This window comes from Corticium candelabrum, chromosome 13, assembly GCF_963422355.1.
Source record: "Corticium candelabrum chromosome 13, ooCorCand1.1, whole genome shotgun sequence".
In the NCBI taxonomy this organism is placed as follows: domain Eukaryota; kingdom Metazoa; phylum Porifera; class Homoscleromorpha; order Homosclerophorida; family Plakinidae; genus Corticium; species Corticium candelabrum.
In genome coordinates, this window is record NC_085097.1 from 3,120,001 (window position 1) to 3,141,699 (window position 21,699).

Here is a 21,699-nt window from a genome sequence, read left to right on the forward strand (position 1 = left end):
TCTGTAATTATTACGCAGCATGAGAACTTCCTTGCTGTGTGTCTCAATGAAGACGTTCTTCGAACAGCTGTAGTCTTAATGACCGATTGGCGACGGGATCCCATCAGAGAACCACTAACTTCCAGGCGAGTAGCACCTAGACGAATTTGGACTGGCTTGCCTAGGTAAAATTTTCACGCAGGCTGCTGCGACTAACTGTGTACAGGTAATTTACTTGCTGGGTGCACGAGAGGCTGGGCAAGGGTATCAGACGTGTCATTCCAGCATGCGTTGTAGGACTCCAAGTGATCCGAAAAAACGCGGCTGTTTTTTGAGATAGGCGGATCCACCAGACGTAACTTTGCTAGCCATGATTCTAGCAAATCTGGCTTCTTGAAAGAAAGCCTGAAGAAGCTGACACCTCTGGTGATGTGGCTGCTGTTGTGGCTACAGTCAAAAGTAATGCAGTGGACCATTTCACGTCGAATAAGCCAGGTAGATAGCACGGCTTGTGTACGACACGTGGAGGTCATGCACCAACTGCGTAATCAACCACGCCTACGCTAACACTCCCTCTTTTTGCGGTGCTTTTCCTACGTTACAGAAGCAATGGAGGGAACTCAAAGTTTTCGAGTGCAGTCAAGATATAAAAATCTTGTATCTGACTCCAACTTGAAAATCATGGGAGTTCTTCTTTAATATCAGTAGTGTTATAAGATATCTCCCTAATTGAGTGAGCAACACCATATAAGGAAATCCTTACTTCTACACACTTCTAGCCAAACATCCAAACCAAAAGAGGAAGTTACTTGAACTGCAGATACCCCATACACAAACGCATCAACCAGCATCTCATTGCCACATGGTACATTTCATCGCTAATTGTTGTCATTCTCCTAATGGAAACAAGATCTAACCCAACCCGGAAGCGTCCGCTCACAACGCTTTCTGCCCTCTCTCTCTTCACAAAGCTCGGCTTCTCTCTCCGACACGAGACGCAAAAGTCGCCCGCGGCAATAAAACAAGAAGCACGAAACAATGGACACTGCAAAGACACGTGACACTTGACGGAAGTGGCCGCGTTGTTGGTCGACTAACATCACGTCATTCACGCTTGTCACGAAACGAAACGCACAGATCAACGCGATTTCTACCCGCCGCAAGCCGCAATGAGACCAACAACGAGCGAAGAAGGCGACGAGAAACATCAACCGGACGCGTTCGCTCCGTCTGCGCGCCCCCGGCCGTTGCACCGACGAGAATCCAAGCGAAACGAGTCGCAGAGGCATCGGATCGAGCAGCAGCGTGCAGTAGAGGACGGGGGAGCCTGGGGTATGTCTGGCTGGAAAATCTAGTTAGGCTGTTCACAGCAAACACATCCTTTGGCCTATTGTTGTTACTCGGTTCCAAATCTCAGTAAGTTCGAGCGTAGGATCAGTTATCTTACCTTGTGCGGGAAGGTCGACAGCTTCGTCGTTTCGAGCCACGTGTTCCTCGTTGGTTCTCGTGTACGTCTGCAGGCCGGAGACAATAGGATGCTCCATCGAGGAGACGCGATTTTCACTCGACATCGAGCGTCGTTCTACTGGTGGAGAGTGATAGATTGTCGCAGAGGACACACAGAGATTCGTCGAGCGAAGACCAATCAGTGCAGGAAGCAGTCATTTGAGCGGCCAATCAGTGCCGTGTAGTGTGGTCACCTGCAATAGACATGCTGCAACCGTAAACAATCGATTGTATCGCAAAAATTGCATAAGAAAATATCAGCGGTCGTGACGGTAATAACATTATGATTTTTTGAACGGGGGTTAGAATCGCGACAAACGTACGGCAAGGAAAATTTGCGTCACCTTTGGTGTGGCGATACCCGGATGTGGGACATGCTGGAGTGTTTTTTAGGAATTTATAGTCAGCTGTGCGTTGTTCAATTCGTGTGACCTCTGATGACTTCGGAACCTAGATGCTGCGTGGGTGAAGAAAATGCCTGTAGCAAACGGGCGTTATTTGTCATTGACAAAATAAAAACTGCATAAAAAGCTAGACTCTAGTAATTAGATGTCGGATTCGTGAAGAAAGTAATGCTGATGTGTAAAAGAAAAGAACACAACTCTGCAGAAACCGGATGAGATGCACATGACTTATGATGAATAATAACCAAAATTTTATTCATAAATTCAATTTTTTCTTACTTTCCGGGAGAGTGTTGTTAGGGTGTTGCCTCCTTCAGTTAAACTTGAATTACATAGTTACGTCTTGTTTGAGTGGAAACTCCCACAGCCAATTCTGAAGTCTTGTTTATAATAAAGCATATCTAATTACTCTTTTTTTGTTGGGACTGGTTTGTTGTGTGGTCGCGGGGTTGCGGAGACTTTTGGTCGCCGGACTATTTCATCGCGGGATTATTTGGTCGAGGGGACTGTTTGGTCGGGCGAGTATTTACAATTATCTCAGGCTTATTTGGTTTCCGAAACCGTTCAGCTGCATGGGGCTAATTTGGTTTCGGCCACATCCGAGCCAGGAACTTTGGTCTCGGGAACTATTTGATTTCGAATTTATTGCGCCTCGAATTGGCACTCTCCAACTCTTAGAGCTGTACGAGACGGACGCGAACGACGTGATGATGGCCATGATAATTTCACGCGTCTCGCAGACGTCTCGATGAGCAGAAATCGAATATGACATGGTTCTTCTTTGTTTGCATTTGGCTATGCCGTGCCATTTGTGTCAAAATTTGACAATGAGATGGTGCGATGAGATCATGGGATGAGACAATGAGATGAGACGATGAGATCATGCGATGAGACAGTGGGATGAGGCGATGAGACCATGCGATGAGACAATGAGATGAGGCGACGAGAGAATGGGATGAGGCGATGAGATCATGCGATGATACAATGAGATGAGGCGATGAGATCATGGGATGAGACAATGGATGAGGCGATGAGACCATGCGATGAGACAATGAGATGAGGCGATGAGACAATTGGATGAGGCGATGAGATCATGCGATGAGACAATGAGATGAGGCTATGAGATCATGAGATGAGACAATGAGATGAGGCGATGAGGGGCGCGTGACCATTTCGTCCATTCCATTTTCAATTTCCGGCAACAATTGAATATTGAATTAGAATTTGGAAATAGCCTAGAAGTTGCTTGCAATTTCAATGTTCAATTCTATTGAAAATTAAAAATTGATTGATCGTCGGACTATAATTTTTAATAGAATTGAATATTGAAATTGCAAGCAACTTCTACGCTATTTCCAATTTCTGATTCAATATTCAATTGTTACCGGAAATTGAAAATGGAATGGACGAAATGGTCACGTACCGCCCGCGCGGTGTCATTATGCCGTTTATGAGATATCGCTCGCGATAGCAACTGCGGGTAACTTTCTATTTACATTTAGTACGGAGAAAGAAAATTGCATCGGAGGCTATATTCTAATAATATCGATAAGTTACAAAAATCGGACGGATGGAAAGATTGAATCTATTTGCAAAGTAAATGAATATTAAAATGACAATTGGTCTTCAATCAATTTCTAATTTCAATGTAATAGACTAGTGTAAGAGCAAGCAACGCCAGTCAATTTTTAATTTGACATTCAATTTTCAATTTGTATCAAAAATTAAAATGGAATGGACGAATTGAGAACGCAAATTCAAAATTTAATATTCAATTTTTAAAGTAAATTGAATATTGAATTTAACATTGAGAATTGAACTAACGTGCTTGCAATTTCAATATTCCATTGCATTGAAAAAGAAAATTAGTTTGAAAATTAAGTGTGTTTTTAATATTCATTTTAATCTGTAAATAATTATAGTCCGTCGATCAGTCAATTTTTAATTTTCAATAGAATTGAAGATTGAAATTGCAAGCAACTTCTAGCATATTTTCAATTTCTCATTCAATATTCAATTGTTGCCGGAAATTGAAAATGGAATGGACGAAATGGTCACGCACCTTTTCTAGATCTAGACAACGCATGTAGTGTATTACAGTCTTTTGTATAGTTACAACATGTCGTCTACATCTTGTGTGCGTTAGAAACTCGCTGCAACTCACTCTATTTCTACAATGGATTATGTTGTCGATACTTAAGCACATCTAGATATTGGGACTTCGTCTAGAATTGCTTCTCGGTAAATCCCCTTACACGTGTAGAACATCTAGAGGACTGACTTTACCACAGTCTTCCTTCCATATTAATTAAAACTTACATTTATAGACGGTAGTTTTTCATGATGCACTCTATCACCTACTGGTGATGTAAGACCTTTTGGCAAAATTTTAAATTTGGACAGAGTCAGTAAAGAGTCTTTTCAAAGAAAAGAGTTTGTCCAGAAAAGTTAGATGAAGTAGAAACGAATGCATGGAAACAGCATTTTGGTGGTATTATTGAGAACGAGCCCGATTCAAAGATTGAGCAAGAGTGTAAGGTATTTGAAGAGAAACTACAGTTTCACTCAGGCAAGCTGAAGCTACCACGGTGGGTGGTAGACGTCAATGTATGGGAAGTAGAGCGAGCGGTGTGTAGGCTGAAGTGGAAGAAATCGGCTGGAGTGGGTCAGATACAGGCTGAACATTTAAAACACGGGGAAGGAGTCTTGTAATTCACATGAGTGTTGCATTTATGGCATTTTTGCGACACTCCTTTGTACCACAACAATGGTTGAGGTCAGATGAAAGGCAATTTGGGTTCAAAGCAATCATAGTTGTGGTGACTGCTCGTTCGTGTTGAAAGAGTCTGTCAAATACTACTTGGACAAGGGAAACCGTGAAATGTTTGGAAGCTCGTTAGATCTGTCTATGGAATATGACAGGGTATCTCACTACAGACTGTTCACCAAGCTATTAGATGCAGGCTGTCCGGTGTACTTTGTGAAGTTTCTGAGGCATTGGTATGAGAGTCAAAGCATAGTTGTCAAATGGAATGGAAAATGTCCAGCCCCTTTGGAGTGCATATTGGTGTTAGGCAAGAAAGTGTACTATAACCGAGTCTGTTTAATTAATATATACATTGACGATCTCCTACTCTAGTTAAAACAAAGTGGAGACGGTGCGAGAATAAGTGATAAATATGTGTGAGCTCTGGCATATGCGGTCGATATTATTTATGTTATTATGTCCATCAGTATTAGGCCTTCAGAGAATGCTGAATGTGTGTGGAGAGTATGCAGAAGATCACATTCTGTTGTTTAACAAAAAGAAGTCCACATCGTAGTATATGAGCCAAGTCCCATGCAGAAGCCGTCGTTTTGTTCCGACCCCATTGTGGACCAGGGTTTCTTGGCACCGGAACACTCTACCAAACAAATAGAAAGGATTTCTCAGTGTTTGCACTTTGGAAAACGTGCGAAAAAGTAATGGTAGAATTTATGAAATAGTATGCGCGAGGCGCACGGGAAAGTCGATGCTATACTAGAGCTCTGCATGACGAGCGTTCCTGAAGGCGTAGAATCTCTACTTAATTGACTCTAGCAATTCTACAGCTAGCGCAACAAAGGAAGCATGCCATTTATGCTGGAAATAGCTAGAAAGCAACAGCTTTTTGTATTATCCGGAACTGCCCATTGCCTCAGCCTTGGAGTTCCTTCACATCAATAGGCATCTCTCAGTCAAAGTAAGCATTTTTGCGAGTACAATTTACAACACTATGCTCATATTTTCATATTGCAATTTACTCTTTTTAGATTTATTATTGCATCATTTTGTTTCTAGAAATAGCTTGATCTACTAGACTAAAATAATTGAATTAATTCGTGCGAGCATGCAATCATACAGTTGATTCATCACAATCATCACTTATTCGCTTTCAATACAGTCATTATTATCGCTATCATCAGACTTATTCTGGAGTTTCTTCTTCTAATAGTACTGGAGTAGGAAAGGATATTTGCTTGCTCCAAATCTTGCAATTTCTGCAACCACATGCATTGGTACAGCACAAAGCAGAACGAAAGCACGAACATTGCTGTGTGGTGCAGCCGACAATGCACTTGCAGCTTACAGGCTCCAACAGTGCTTTCGGGGCAGGAAGATGTGTCATTCAGCAGACATATATGTCATAACCGTTTTCATCAGTTTCAACAATCCATTCGTGACCGTGCGGACTAGGCAGATTGTGCATAGAGCACAAATCATTTTTCATACAAAACTTTGATAATTTACCCGTATTACATGCTGCCGAAGAGCATTTTGAGTCGGTGGCATCTGCTGCACTTTCGAGCACTTCATGCGAAATATCTCGTACCGAACCTCGTTGACACTGGTACAAGTTGGCAAACCGTAAAGATGGCATACAAACCTCTCACATTTTGTCTGAGCCAAGTTGCATCCTACTCTGGTCATCGCAAGTCGTAAAGAGTCGTTTTGAAAAGCTAAGCGAAAGATCTTTGTTTTGACTGTTGCAGCTAAGGCACTCGTCGTGTCGCATCCAGAAAATGCGCATATTGCATGGAGCGCAGCAGACATGTCCTCGCCTAAATTGACAGCGATGTCCGTAAGACTAATGCAACGGCGTCGTAGTTTTGTGCCAGTGTGACATCCGTAGCAATGATGCGTTGATTGTGATCGCTTCTGTTTGCTGGTATTCCGTTGGCAAATAACGCACAAAGCAAAATTTTTGTTGGAATTGCACTTCTTCTTGATCTTTCCTGAGCAGGCAGCGTTGTTTGGCTAGCCGTTGCATCTTGCAGTACAGTAGCTATAGGTTGCTGCTTTCGAATGAACCGCTCAATGTTGACTCAATTTGTGTATTCTTGGTAACACTTTTGATGGTAGAAACTTCGTGGATCAGTTTGTGTTGCAGCACAATTTGAGAAGAACGCATGCAATTCGTCTCCTCGGATGGCGGCTACCTCGTGCAAGCGAATCCAACTCTGCTGAAAAACTGCTACCAACTTTGTGTCTAGATCACTCAGAACTTTCCCGCTAGAATGACAAATGCATTTGCTCCAACTAAAAAATGGTACTTTTGCGGCTGGAGGATTCAAACTTGCCGAAACTGCATATAAAATTCCTCTGCAGATAACCACTGTCTGCTCGACCACTCAAATCGACTTCCATTACCACAAAATTATGGTGCTGATATATAGTTATCTAGCTAAGAACGTCTAGACTGTGCTCGGTACGCAAAGTGATTCAAAGACAGTTGTGTTCAACAATCTATAGTAGTGTATTTCAAAGACAACAATAGATACAAACTAGATCGAATACAAGGTAAACAAATTTTGTCCTACGCGAAAATTTAATTAACGAATATACAAAGTCTGCAGCTAGAGCAATTTTAGTTAGACACTGATCGATCTCGAACTGACACTATGACTCAACAGCGATGAACGTATTACATGAATTTCCAAGACGTGAGCTTTCGGTAAGTCATCGGTCAAGAAACCGGTTGGTACGTGTACGTACACGCCGAAGAGAAAGGTCAAAGTAAGTCGTCTCCTAACCTAACATCCGGTTTCTCGATATTCTTGCGCCTGGTAAAAATTAATACAAAGCAAGTGTCAAGCAAACAATTTCACACAATACGATACAGTGGCGAAGCCGTAGAGATGCTGATTTGCCTGCTCTTTGTCTGATATGCGCTGTGTATGCGAGTGGGCTCGGTGTCCCGACCGTGTTTACAAAAACACCGTTTGCAATCGTCGCAATAGTTCGCGACCACAAACATCAATTTTTGGATTGTAAACTTATAGAACGAAGATATTCTACAAAAAATGACGTCCACAGGGGGGTCGAAACAAGTTGTTTCTGAAGCAGGTAGCCAAATCAGCTCATACTATCAATAGTGTTTGACAAGCGAAAGAGAGTACCTATTAGAAACCCGGAGTTATGTCTGAGGGCATCTATTCTTTCTGCCTTACAAAGAGTCCATTATTCACTTGGGCACAGTCTTTGACCACGATGGCACTGTTTCTAGTCCTAGCGTATTGAAGTTGTCTTTGAGACCTACAAAACGGTGTAACTGTTAGGTCAGTGAACAGAGCGTACAGGAGAGGAATTTGCAGTGGTCTATGAATGCGGGATGGAGATTCCATAACTGATGGCTTGGGCAGCTGGCTTGTGGAAGCAGCAGACAAGATGAAGAAAGAACAACTGTTATTCTTAAAACGGTGCAGGTATTCAAGTAATACCATAGTAAAAGGTGTTGAATGTTTAGAGTACAGGCGCAAGCCTAGGATTCACAATTTGGTAAATTGTTTGTACAAGTCCTTAAAGACTCTAGTATGAGGGTTTAGATTGTGTCTACGTAGAAGTAATTTAGTCTGTGTGTGCGTTTGTTTGTTTCATGTAGGTTCGCGTGTATCTGTTGCCCTTTTAGAGAACTGCACTTTTTAGTGTGCTACTAACAACAATATATATATATATATATATATATATATATATATATATATATATATATATATATAGAAACCTGTTAATTAAGCTGCAGCCTACTATTAATTAAACGTAAAGAAAGGTAATTCGCACGCTGTTCATTCAGTTGGAAGCAACTGCATTGGGTTTTGCTTGTGTTTCGAAGGTTCAATATTGCAATGATTCTCAACGGCTTTTTACTTAATTTAATCAAAAGAATTCTTATTCAAATTGTATTTATGTTAATGATCTCAGTTGTTAAACACAAATATTAAGTTTCAAACGAATATTAGTATGAAGGAGTGAATGTTATCTTAATTTGTTGCATGTTTGGGTGCTTATTCCGCCGTTGCTAGGATTCTTTTTCTCGTTATATTACACTCCTACCATAGCAACTCAACCGCATGTGGTATATTTACCGGTCAATAAACGTTTATTGACAAGTCAATAAACGTTAATTGACAGGTCAATAAACGTATATTGACCTGTGGTCAATAAACGTTTATTGACCCGTGGTCAATAAACGTATATTGACCGGTCAGAATCTGTATACTGCAAACCAACTAGCAATCAATACATGGGCATACCTATTTTAGATTACAAGCTTATTCTTTACCAATAATAATGTTCACAGTACTGCAGTTTGTAAAGACGCAGTCAGAAATGACAAATGGCGCCGGATTCTGTCTTCCCGTTTCAGACGGCTGTCCAACCTCGACTACTTTCAGCTCATCTGCCTGTTCCGTTGTCTCTCCGGACTCCTTGACTTTTGCGTCAGTGTAATCGGTGTGTCCAATAGCCATTGTCCAAAACTTTGCACACTGCCATTTGCTGCGATTCAGATGGCTCTTGATATTGTCTCAGTGCTTGCAAGGTTTCGTGGCCGGTTCTGCCTTGAATTACATGTTCAGGAACTCCCGCTTGAAACAGCCTTGTCGCACTAGTAGCTCGAAGAGCGTGGTTGGTTCGAACTGGAAGACCAGCTTCAGCTGTCATCACTTTCATCATTGTAGCCAACGTGTTATGACCGATTACTTGCTTTGAATACCAAGGACCAAATGAAGGAGTAGACGACAAAGGTTTCTAATAGAAGGCTTCTCGAGAAAATCCTGCTGGCAACTTACTAAGATAGAGATCCAAAATTTTTACGTGGCAACTGTCACCAGCTTCTTCATTAGCGTATCTGATAAACCACAAACCACAAAATGCTACTACCTTACAGAAACACGTTGGAGCTTGACTATAATTTACCTTGTGACTTTTTTGTTTGAATGCCGTAAATCACGTAGTCCACCACTATGATTTTTGGATCCGTGCTCAACATAAATGTAACAGACTTTTGACAATCCGTCTGTGGTTTGGCTGCATCTAGTCACCCGACTCCATTTGAGGCTTCTGTGCTCCGCACCACCTCGAAGAGCAAAGTTTATCCCATTATAAAAGAATACTGCCCTCAGTAGTTTTACAGGTGTGTCTAACGCAATTACTCCTTTCTTCCATAGACTGTCTTCTTCTTTAGCAGTGAATACACTGGAACCTTTGCGGATCGTTCCTAGTCCTTCTTGACGTAATTCTCGACAGACTTTATCAAGAGCATTGCGCAAACCTTCAAAACGATGGTCTGCCTTGTCGAAAAAATTAAACGAATCGCTTCGGTGCTGAGCTCGAAGTACACGTTGTAGCCCACACACCAATTGTACGAGAGTTTTTGGAGGATACTTGTCACCGTTGGTCTTCCTCGCCTCCAGTAGGAAGCATATTAGCCACTCTTGCAAAAGTTGTGAATCCTTCGTTGAGAGAATGTCTGTGGGTACCTGCTCTTCTTGTGGAGCATCCTTGTTTCGATTGCTTCTCCATGCTTCAAATGTTTGCATCGCCCAACTGTTGCAGGCAGTCGTGTTCTTGCAAACCGTGCCCTTGCTGTACTCCTGTACTTTGTCCGTACTCGTCTTTTCAGCAAATCTGCTGTCAAGCTGGCTAGTACTAGTGGTAACCTTTTTGGAACCAATGCGTCTCATCTTTGTTTGCGGCTGAAAGTCGTCGTCCTGGTCACTATTAAGGTCTTCTTTCTGATCCGACATCACGCTGGCAAAACACGTGGATACTGTACTGTACTAATACTTTTGAGCACGTGGCCTTATGGGGCTCACGTGCACGTCAACAACACTTCACAGCTGTCAAAATGTGGTTGTTTGACATAAAACTCTAGCTGTCACTGCAATACACAACCACTCTAATTCAACTTGAATAATCTATGAACTCTAATTACAGTAGGATGTTAAACATGCAACAAATAGTTTAACGCATGGTAGGGTCGACGATATCCAGTTTATTGACCTCGGTCTTTTCGGGGCTTTCTCCTCGATAATTAGCCTCGGCGAAACTGGTACTTAATACCAGAGCTCCGACTATATGAAATCGTCTCATAGTATGAACATATCTGGTTACTATGCCTCCTTCTGCAAATGTCCAGTTTCTAAAGCAATACTGCACATACAAACTTGTACATACTGGTTGTGGTAATATTTTGAAATAGTTTGAATAGATGATATTAACATCTCCATCTATAATAGTTATTATGATGTTGATCACTTTATATATAATTAGCTGCAAAGTGCTAACGAATTACAAGGTCATCATGGCTTATAATCAAAATAGTTTTAATTCAAATGGTATTTGTGTTGATGATGAGCTGTTCAACACAAATTTTGCTAATTATCCAATTGAATTTTTCTATAGAGAGTAGTAGTTTTCTCCACAACGCAGAGTACGCCAATTAATATGTGCTTTGACACTCAACTACAAATAGATCGAGTTCATGTTCATGATGCGATCATGCATAGACGCGCCTTCAGCTACAATAGCACTTCCAGTTAACTGTCTGAAGCGGCGTACAGGTGCAGAAACTCAGTACAGAAGAAAGCAGAGACATGCTGATGTGATTAGCAGAAACGGCGCCTAGTTCCATTGAATCAACGTATCAGCACGCGTTAGAATGCACCCCTACACCGTCCTATCGACTCACTACCGCGTACACTGCTACTCGTTCTTTTTTAACATTCTTTTCTGATGCACTCAAATTATTTGAGAGAACGGATGCACGTTTAATTTCTGTTATTTAAAATCCGGTTCATATATACAACTACCTCCGCTTTCTTGTCGGCAAAGCAATTTCTAATATAGCGCACCTAAAAAATTAAAATTTGAAATAATAAAATTGTAAATTTTGATTTTTTAAAAATTACAATTTGATAATATAATGCAAGTTGCAACAAAAATAAAAATGTTATATATTAAAAATTGAAATTTAAAATTTAAAAATTAAAATATTCAAATTTTAAAAATTTGAAATTTGAAATTTAAAATGGCCGAAAAACCCACTGACCGACCAATCTGTCTGTTGGTCAGTCACTAAAGTGCGTTCACGCATTAGAGAGACTGGTGGAATGTGGCCATTTGCGCGACAAAGGTGTTGGCCTCCGGGCGTATATTGGTATCAATCGAAAGCTCTTCACTTGCCGGATCTAATTACACTCATCGTTGGACTACAGAGACGTAGCTGAAGTTACTAGAGCCAATTTCCTGTATTTTAATGAGTTAGGGGGCGGAGAAAGGCGGGACTAAGGCGGAATTAGGGTTAATTGCATAAACCTAAGTACATAATTGTTATAGCTAGCAGGCTGTTAACAGTAACCCAACACAGTAAACTTCCCAGTTGGGGTGTCAGTTAGCTAAGAAAGAGTGCGTCTAGGATCCGTTTCTAGTCTTCATTTTTGGAACTTTCAGTTTCAGACGACGACGAATCTTCTGATTCAGGACCAACTTCAATGACCATCTGCTCTACAACGTCGTCTAAAACACCGTGTATTGTCCTGTAATGCTTCTCCACCTTCTCACGTACGTGCTTCACGCAGTTTGCCCACTTTTCCACAGAAACGTTTGCTAGACCTTCTCTACACAGGCGCTTGATGTTTTCCATGGTAAACCCAGCTATGCCTGTGTTGTGCTGTGCAGCATGTCGTTTTACCTGTGCCCATACCAGCTCAATGGGATTGAGTTCGCAGTGTCCCACGGGTAGCCGTAGACAGTCGCATCCAAACTTCGCGGCTAGAACATCCGTCTGGAACACAGAAATGGGATTGGATCTCTTGATTAGGTCAAACAGTTCGACTTTCAACATTTAGGGCTTATGGAGTATTTTATGTTTGGCCAGCCAGTCAATCATATCTTGCTTTCTGGAAGACTTCGTAGGTATCCTTTCTACTACAGCATTGTGAGACCTTGCATTGTCTAGAACTATAACTGATTGAGGTGGGCAATTGGGTAGAAGTTCATGCTCAAACCACTCCATAAAATGACTAATGTTCATTTCATTGTGGTAGTCACCAGTGTCTTTTTTCCCCACGAAAACCAACTCTGCTTCTGGTATCCATCCCATTTCTCCTCCGGCGTGTAAAATAATCAGCCTCTTCCCTTTTCCACTAGGAATTCTTAATCCATCTTTTCCATCGTAGTCTGTCCAGCATTTTTCCAAAGTGTGGTGTTGATGTAGCCATGTTTCATCCAAGTATACAATGGGTCTATTCCTTTCTCTGAATCCTTGTATTTGTTTCAGGTAGTTGACCCTTGCTGTTAAGATACGATTTTGCTCGTAGAGACATTTTTTCTTGTTCATAGTTTTGTAGGCAAAACCCATCTTACGTACTGTCTTATACAAACTTGTCTTAGAGAAAGGGTAGTGGACTTCATGTACTAAAGCTGCATGCAGCAACGACATGGTAGGGAAGGTCTTGTCTGTATAGAATCTATGTATTCTGCGTCTAATGACACCTTCTTGGAAATTGTCTGTGTACTCTTCAGCTGATCCACTGTGTTCCATTTTACCTCTTTTCTGTGGACTGCTGACATGTCCCTTTTCTTTCTGTTCTTTGCAGATCCAATATACAGTGGACCTATTTATACCAATAGCCTCAGTTACACGGTCAGCTGGCTTGTCCAACAGCATAACTCCTTCCTGCATTTCACTCTTAAAGAAGTCATACAGTTTAAGCACCCAGGTCTTTTCAATACTTCTGAGATGTTCCCCTTTGTGCATTGCCATACAGAAATTAGAAAATAGATGAACACAGTTGCAAGTAGAAGTAAATCCAATAAAATCAAAGTGATAATTAATTTGAGTAAATGGTGGCTGGTGTTTTAAAGTCAGGTGGTTGTATGGTTAGGTATCCAAGAAGAATTTTTGAAGTTCACCATTTAGTCTAGATAAGCCCCATTTCTGACTATAGTGTAGGTCAGGAGGCAGAAAGGTCAGAATTTTCCTAATTAGTGACGTCATCAACGCTCAATTGGTTTGGGTAGATGCATGGTTACTTAACCAGGGAGGATTTTGAAGTTCACCATTCTGTATATAAGACCCAGTTCTGACTATACCGTAGGTCAGAGGAACCAGAAAGGTCAAAGTCCTCATAGTGATGACATCAACGCTCAAGAATGCACTAAATGGCTGGTTAGTTTGGTTCTGTTATGGTCAAATTAGTCAATTTCTCGTGGTTTCCCGACGCTTCTCTGAACCAGAAGTGAATGAGTGTATGTATCTCGTACATATAGCTGTTCCAGAAGAGGCAACTGACACATACAACCAGTGAGCGCATAGAAACGTCCATTTCTGTTGTCATAGGTTATAGCAAAAGTACAATTTTTAGTATATCATTGCATCATGAAGGAAACCGCGTTTCCAGCCAGCGAGGCAGCCAGAGGCAACACATTCATACCTACACTTTCACGTAACACTAGATTTACCTAATTTGTCATTGACACCATCTGCTCTGAAACATAGATGTTAATTGCCTCCTGTGACAACATAACATCCGTTTACACAAGCACTACGCCACGCGTTAGGGTGTACCCTATATTCCACCAGTCGCTCTAATTCGTGAACGCACTATAGAATTTATCTGCAATTTGATGTGGTACAGTCACCGCCATCCTAATTACTTGTAGTTCTAGTGTTTTCTGTAATGTAGAGTAATACGGGTCTTGGGGGGACAAGCCCTGAGGTAGAGCGGGATTGTTCTTGAGTTGTGTTGATGCGTTTACGCGTTGAGTTGTACGTTACTTAATATAGCATAGCACTGTAACTCTAACCCAAGGTGCCGAAATCTACACAGTTGACAAGAGTGCGACCCATTAACGGATCAAGTTGCAAAAACCAGACGTTTTCATGAGATACAGCAACCAGCTGACGGCATGGCTGAAAAAGACGGAGGTATGAGCCAGCATTAAGGGAACTGACGGAGGATATAAAGCCTTGGCAATAGCTTCACGACTAGATGAAGCCGCATTCCAAGTTTGTTTGAGACGAACAGAGGCAGATCAAAAAAAGCCAGAGACAATCGCTAAACAACTCAAGAAGAATTTCATAAAAGGGAAAACAGACGGAGAAGTGTCTGTAGTAAAAATTAACGAAAGACAATGAAGGAAGGGGAGTCACTGGCTCAGTGTGCTCACGAAATTGGACGATTAGAAAAGCTTGCATATTCGGGTTTTGAAGAGTCCTCTCTGTCCACTGTTACACGCGACGCTTTTATACGGGGACTACCAGAGGAACTGAGACTGTAAATCAAGGAGGAGAGAGAACACGCCACAGAGGATGTAGCCTGGCTGAAAGAGGAGGTAAAATGACTTCAGCTAGCTGGAGTAGGCAAGAAGGTGGTGGTCCAAGCAACTGAGGCCGAAACGAATAGTGATACAATATCGACCGATGGACCCTCAGTAGATCATCTATTTAGGCTGCTCAAGGAGAAACTACAAGAAGACTCACTATCTATACAATACGTGGCAGGGTGGGCGCAGACAAGGAGCTTGGTTTTACGCAAATGGATAAGACTAAGGAGTTCTATCACCACAGAGGTGGCTACCAGTGCCGTGGACATGAATGGGGAAGCAGATAAAAAATTTGGAATTGCCGAAGTCCTCAATGCTATATTTGTGAATCTCCAGAACATTTGAAGTTTGACTGTTCATTTAGAAATCACTGCCACATGTTTCTACAACTGGTACATATAGTCAAGTACTGCGAAGCCCTTACTCCAGTAAGAAGGCGACATCGTGATTCACTGCGTCATTAAATACGGATGTCACAGGAATCATACCAGATGCTTCGCAGATCAGAGAAGATCATACCCATTCCTAGTTGACGCAGAAGCAGAAATCAGTCTTATCCCTACCCACGTGGAGTCAGAGCTAGAGCTATTGGTCTGACACGGTCACACCAGACGACCAAAGATGGTGGATGGCTCATCCATTCGTTGCGATGGAACTACAACTGCTGAGGTTAGTCTGGAATTGAAACGCATTACATATTTATTTTAGATAGTTCCAAACATCAACAAAGGAATACTAGGAAGAGATGCTCTATCGCACTTGGACTCTAGCATCGAGACGCGATGTGGTCGAATTTCAGTCGATGGACGCGAGAAACCTTGCTCAGCATGGCTGGTTGCGGAGCACAAGAGTTTTCCCGTCAAGATGATCAAATATGGGAAAGTGTACACGATACGAAATGATGTCAAAGGAACTAGCAAGTAACGGGTACTGTGGGGGTTGTTCATACCTCTGAAGCTGGCAGGTGGAGCGGAATTGTAGAAGTCACTGGCGATTTGACCAACAAGGTGGGTCAATTGGGATATGATGTGATCGCAAACGGTGGGAGAGACAACCATGTGCCAGTACGTGTCCTAAACGTATCCAAGGAAACAATCAACATCCTCAGTCTCCAGACACTAGGAGAATTCACTCAGATATTAGATGGCGATGTCCTTGTGTGCAGTGTGACGGAACAAGTAAAGGTGGAGTCAAAGCGTGAGAATCCAGTGACCCAAGTCTTAGTAGATAGCCAGCTGACAGCAGACCAAAACGCTAAGCTATTGAAATTGCAGAACAAACATCGTGTCGTTTTCGCAGGACCTGATAGCGAAAGACGTTCAAAAACGGTGACACATCGCATTCCATGAGTAGATAATACCCCAGCTATGACATCACGGCGAGTTCCCACCGCCTGGAGAGCAGAAGTAAATAGAGAAATCAAGAGACTGGAAGAGCAAAAACGGCATAAGGCCGTCCTGCTCGCCGTAAGAAGCTCCGATATGCCCAGTACTTAAAATTGATGGCTTTCTAAGACTGTGTCCTAATTACCGAGATCTCAATGAAAAAGCAAGAAATGATGCCTTCCTTACCAGTAACCTTCTTGAAGACATCGATAACATGGCTGGGGCGATATACTTTAGGACCATAGCCTTGGCCGGCTGCTATTACCAGATTCAGGTGAACGATGAAGGACAAACACAAAACAAATTTTGCTCTATGATCGGGCTGTGAAAATTTAATGTAATGCCTTTCGGGCTTGAGGAGGGCCCTGCCACCTTCTGCAGACTTATAAACTTGGCTCCAGGTCATATGACACCCGAGCAAGTACCGCTCTATATGGACGACGTTTGCGTCATATCGGCCACATTTGAAGACAACTTGAACTGTCTTGACAACATGTTTGATGCACGGCTACATCAATTTCTTTGTTTCAGGGCAGATAAATGCCGTTTTGCAATGAGAGAGATCGACTTCTGCAGTCACAGGATCTCTGAAAACGGGTTACAACCAATTCCTACCAACACTGAAGCCTTTGCCTCACTCCAAATTCCCAGCACACCCGGCGAGGTCAAACGATTTTGGGCAACGGGCTGGTAGAGCAAATTTATAACACGATACGCCGAGCTGGCAAAACCGTTGATTCAACTTACCGAACAAGGCCGCGATTTTCTGGACTAAAAAATTCCAGACTGCGTTTGAAGATCTCAAACACATACTAACTCCTGCACCGATACTCACCCACACATCACCAAGCAGTCAATTTACCTTAACTACCGGTGCATCAGCCATTGATATCGGCCCAGAGATAACCCAAAGGACGTCCACGGGTTTTCAGCCTTTGCCTATTTCTGTCAAACGCTGTCGAAAGCGAAACGGAATTATTCGACTTAAGACAGGAAACTGCTTGCAATTGTCAAAGCCATACGCTATTTTCGGCATCACATATTGGGAACGCATTTCATAATCCGGTCTACTCATCAACCTCATTACGATCCTACAGCTGGCAAACTTTGTCAGCAGAAGCCGCTCCTTCGCGTCGTCACAAGGTTTTGGTGGCCCAATGTAAACACAGCCGTGGCAGCTTACAGTCACTCATGCACCCAATGCTTAAAACGAAAACCCACATTAACCTCTACAGGCACCACTAACGGACCACCCACGACCGACCAGGCCATTCGAGACGTTGGAGGCCGACTTCAAGGACCGCTACCCTCTTCTGCTGATGGATGCCGTTCTATTCTGGTCCTACAAGATCTATTTTCAGAATACGTCGAAATGCATCCAGGGGTCGCCTTATCACTGACATCAAATGCTCAACGCTCCTGGCGTGGATAAGTCCTTATGGCGTACTCACTACCTTTCATTCAGACAGAGGCTCGTGTTTCACCAGCTCCCAGTAATCGGAATTTCTGCACCCGCTTCGAAGTCAAGCACAATCTATCGACACCAACACATTCTTAAGCGAATGGCGACGTTGAACCGCTCAATCGTACCATGGAGGAACCCCTGACTAAAGTAGTCAACGAAGACCAACATTCCTGGGCCTTAAAACTCCCGGACGTCAACTTGGCCTACAATTCGGCGTTTCACGACAGCATTGAGTACATTTCTTACATTGTCGTATTTAAAGAGTGTTTCGCCTCCTCACGCATGTTGCAGCCTATCGCATTCAGCGAGTGTGCCAGGTCACCCCCACCATGTCTCCGCTGACACACACTGATGCCCGTCGGGATGTTACCGAATATGTCTACGGCAGTGTCACCGCCTCAGTAGACGCGTCCATTACCAAACAACCTAAATACCACACCCCACGCTTCCATCACCAGCCATAAAAACCGGGCAGGATGCTAATTATCCATCGCCCACAGCTCCGTCGGGGCCACGCCAAGTGCCTTCCTTTTCTTGGTCTAAACCGTATGTTATCGTTCGGCGCACGTCCCCAGTCAACTACGTAATTCGACTGGCCAATGGCGGGCGAAGGTACTTCGGCTGAAACCTTTTGTCGATCGTGACCCACACCTACACCTCCAGCCAGATGATGCCTCTACCTTCTCCAACTGTACCCCACCTCCGTAGACCCCAGCTTCGTCAGGCAATTAAGGTGACGCTCCACTTACTACCACAGGAGAATCGACTTCAACTCCTACGCTATGCACCAGTCAGCGGCCACGCTGGCTGAAAGACTACGCTTGACTATCCAATAAGGACTCAGACACTTAGTACTATAGTATTCGGGAACGGACTATGGTGGGGAGGAAGTAGTGTAGAGTAATACAGATTTTGCGGAAAGTTTCGGAGGTAACGCGGTATTGTTCTTGATTTTTATTGTTGCGTTTAGCATTTGAGTTGTACGTTACTTAATACAACACTGTTACTCTAATGCAAGGTGCCTTATCTACGGTAAATAGAAGCTAGTTTGTGTCTGCTAATTAAAGAGTCTGTCTGTCTGTCTGCCTTCTAAAATCAATCACGCCAAAACTGCTGGAACAATCGCAGCGAATGAAAACGTCCTTTTACATCCCAACGTAAAGATAAATTTTAGTTTTACGAGAAAGGTCTTGAAAGGTCCCTTTCGAGGTCGAGAATCCCGTTACAGCTTTAGCACTTCATATTTTGCATAAATATCCTGTGATTTGCCGTCGAACGTCCCACAAAACAAAAAAGTTATAGTGGTAAATTTTGCAAATATCCTTTTGGTTTGAGCGATGCGACGCCATCTCCCTTGCATTCTCACATACGGGAAACAAATTGCGTGATATTGCGAGCCATCTGTCCAACACTTCCTGACAACGCGGGTCAGGTATTATTTATTTTTGTATAACCTCATTGTAAAACATACCTTACAACTTTGCTTTTTCGTTAATTATTAAACAAGATAAATTTAGCCAGAAAACCGTAAAAAACTACATAAACGTTGCATTTCAAGTGTACATATCCGAACAAACATAATACATAGTAATAAAATAATATTACGAGTGGATGTTCGGGACTTCATTAACGCCATTCGCCAATTATAATTACCCGAGGCCCGGATTTCCGGGTGGAGGGTATAGTAGTCGTTCGATGACCCGACGACCAAACGACCGACCACCGACCGTATATATAGTTGGTTAGCGCAGATGAAAATGAAGCTATTCCGACCAATAGACGAGAAGTGGTGTTATTACTGACCAATAGACGAACGTGAGGTCATCATGAGGCTCCACCTTTCTTTGTTTGGTAGCTGCTAACGAGAACTCGGCCATCGGGCGTCCGTCCTGTACATGGTGTTTAGTCCTTTGCTTTAAGGGTTTAGCACATAGAAAAAGCGCCTATAGTTTACATTTGAACGTGTATGTTTCCCCAAGAACAACCAGGAGCGAAGGTGTGTAGCTGTATCGGACTTGTAACATTTTGCTTGTGTCCACAGTGTTTCTGCATAGTGTTTCTGCAGTCTTCCAGCTTGAATTTTGGGTTTGCGTGGCTGAGCTGCCGTGATGTTGTTGCAAAAATATCTAGTGTCGTCTTCAACAGAAATTTGGCGTTTGACGGGAATTTGCGAAGAAGAACGTGCATTGTCCATAACAGCGTCTGTTTGTTGGACAAAGCGGCTCGACTGACCTGTCAATATGCTACTGCCTTCTATTCATTTTTGTTTTACGGTATCCAAAGTCAGAGCGAACAGACGCCTAATTAATCTGCACGTGCACATGCATGTTTTTCCACAGTATTGTTTTAGGTCTGGGGTCACCTCATTACAACAACCAAAATTGCGGTTAGATGGATAGCTGTGTAAATACGGTACAGTGCACAGTAGGCGACGTCTAGCTAGCGAAGCGGTACAAACAGCAAGACGCCTAGAGAAACTGCACAAAGAATGACACTTTTACATTCTTGTGAGCTGGAAAATCGGTGGTGAGCTGCTTGTTTGGTCTACCTTTGTAACATAGGTTTCCCACCAATACAACTAACAGAACATGATCACACCCGTTACTTTATCACGTAAGGCGAAGATTGCCAGCCGGCTTAGCGTCGAGGCTCTTCGACTTGTAACATTTGGCTTGTTCTATTACATTTGTAACATGCATTTAGAGACAACATTTAGCTAATCTAGCTGCATTTGTGACGTTCCCACATCTAATTTGTTAGCCACATCATGCGTTTCTGTCATACGATTTGGTCATAGCGCGACCAATTACCTTCAAGTTGCCTACTGGCCGAACGTTTGCACTTCTAGTGCTTCTTCACATTTACCGTAAATCTAGTTATTGTAGACACAATTGGTATTTAGATACACAATCTAAACTGTAAAAGCTATAGACAAATACAAACAGAATATTAAGCTAGCAATGTTTAATATAATTATACTAGTAGTTACGACTGTAGCCTAGAACTTCCAGACCAAAGAGTGCGTGAAGCTCGAAAACTCTAGTCTGGACCACAACGGTACTAAACTGATTTCGAAAGTATTTGTCAAAAGCGATACTAAATGGTAGTCTAACAGCGTAGGATCGCTTCAACTAGATTAACATATCATTTGTAAATCATGTCATGGTATATCACGAACGAAGAAGAGACGGTTGCCATGTTTGCGGTGATATCTTGGTGTACGGCATGAAACGACGACTCTTTAATTCTTCGGCAGACCGCTAGCTAATCTAACCGCTCGACTAGCGAGAATACCGATCAACCAGTTGTCAAAGGCGATGGTCTAGCGGCGATGCTGTGCATGTCCTGTCACCGTAAGATTGAAAAGATGGAAGAAATAAAGCTGAAACTAAAACTATAATGTGTGCGTGCACCAGAGTCTTCATCACGGCTCTGGCGTGCGCCTAGCCGCCCAAGCGGATTTCACACGCAAGCAATCAGCGTTAGTGGATTAGAGTGCACTTAGCATAACCAATTATTGATAGACCAATCAGATTTATTTGGGGTGGCTTAGAAAGCTATTTCCGAAATCATTTTATTACCGTTCTGGTCCAGACTAAGAGTTCGCGCACCGGGCAGGCTCCCTTGTCTGAAAGCTCGAGGCTATTACTTGTGAATCATGCATACCATTAGCTGTATGTACCATTGTGAGTAGGAATATTAACATCGCTACAGTAACTGACAAATCTTTACGAGATGGATCCACTGTCTATAAGCTATAGCAGATATTACAATAAATCTCAACTCACGTTCCGTAGTCTATCTACTCCAGATGGTAGCTGTTCTGTTCCCAAT

The 21,699-nt window shown here is 42.6% G+C and overlaps 3 protein-coding genes across 3 annotated transcripts in view; all 3 read right to left on the reverse strand.

Moving 5' to 3' along the window:
• Positions 1–1,574, reverse strand: part of LOC134189094 (homeobox protein Rhox13-like) — a 7,736-nt gene extending 6,162 nt beyond the window's left edge. Inside the window, exon 1 of the mRNA XM_062657325.1 lies at positions 1,427–1,574. The gene's annotated coding sequence lies outside the window, so the exon portion shown is untranslated. The remainder of the gene's footprint in view (positions 1–1,426) is intronic.
• Positions 1,575–9,435: 7,861 nt separating this feature from the next.
• On the reverse strand, positions 9,436–10,433 carry LOC134188507 (zinc finger MYM-type protein 2-like). Its single transcript, XM_062656669.1, has 2 exons — positions 9,604–10,433; positions 9,436–9,535 (listed from the first exon to the last, which is right to left on the reverse strand). The coding sequence occupies exons 1-2, from the start codon at positions 10,431–10,433 to the stop codon at positions 9,436–9,438; spliced, it is 930 nt and encodes a 309-aa protein (XP_062512653.1).
• A 2,099-nt stretch (positions 10,434–12,532) lies between these two features.
• Positions 12,533–13,447, reverse strand: LOC134188508 (uncharacterized). Its single transcript, XM_062656670.1, has one exon. The coding sequence runs from the start codon at positions 13,445–13,447 to the stop codon at positions 12,533–12,535; it is 915 nt and encodes a 304-aa protein (XP_062512654.1).
• Between the last annotated feature and the right edge of the window lie 8,252 nt (positions 13,448–21,699).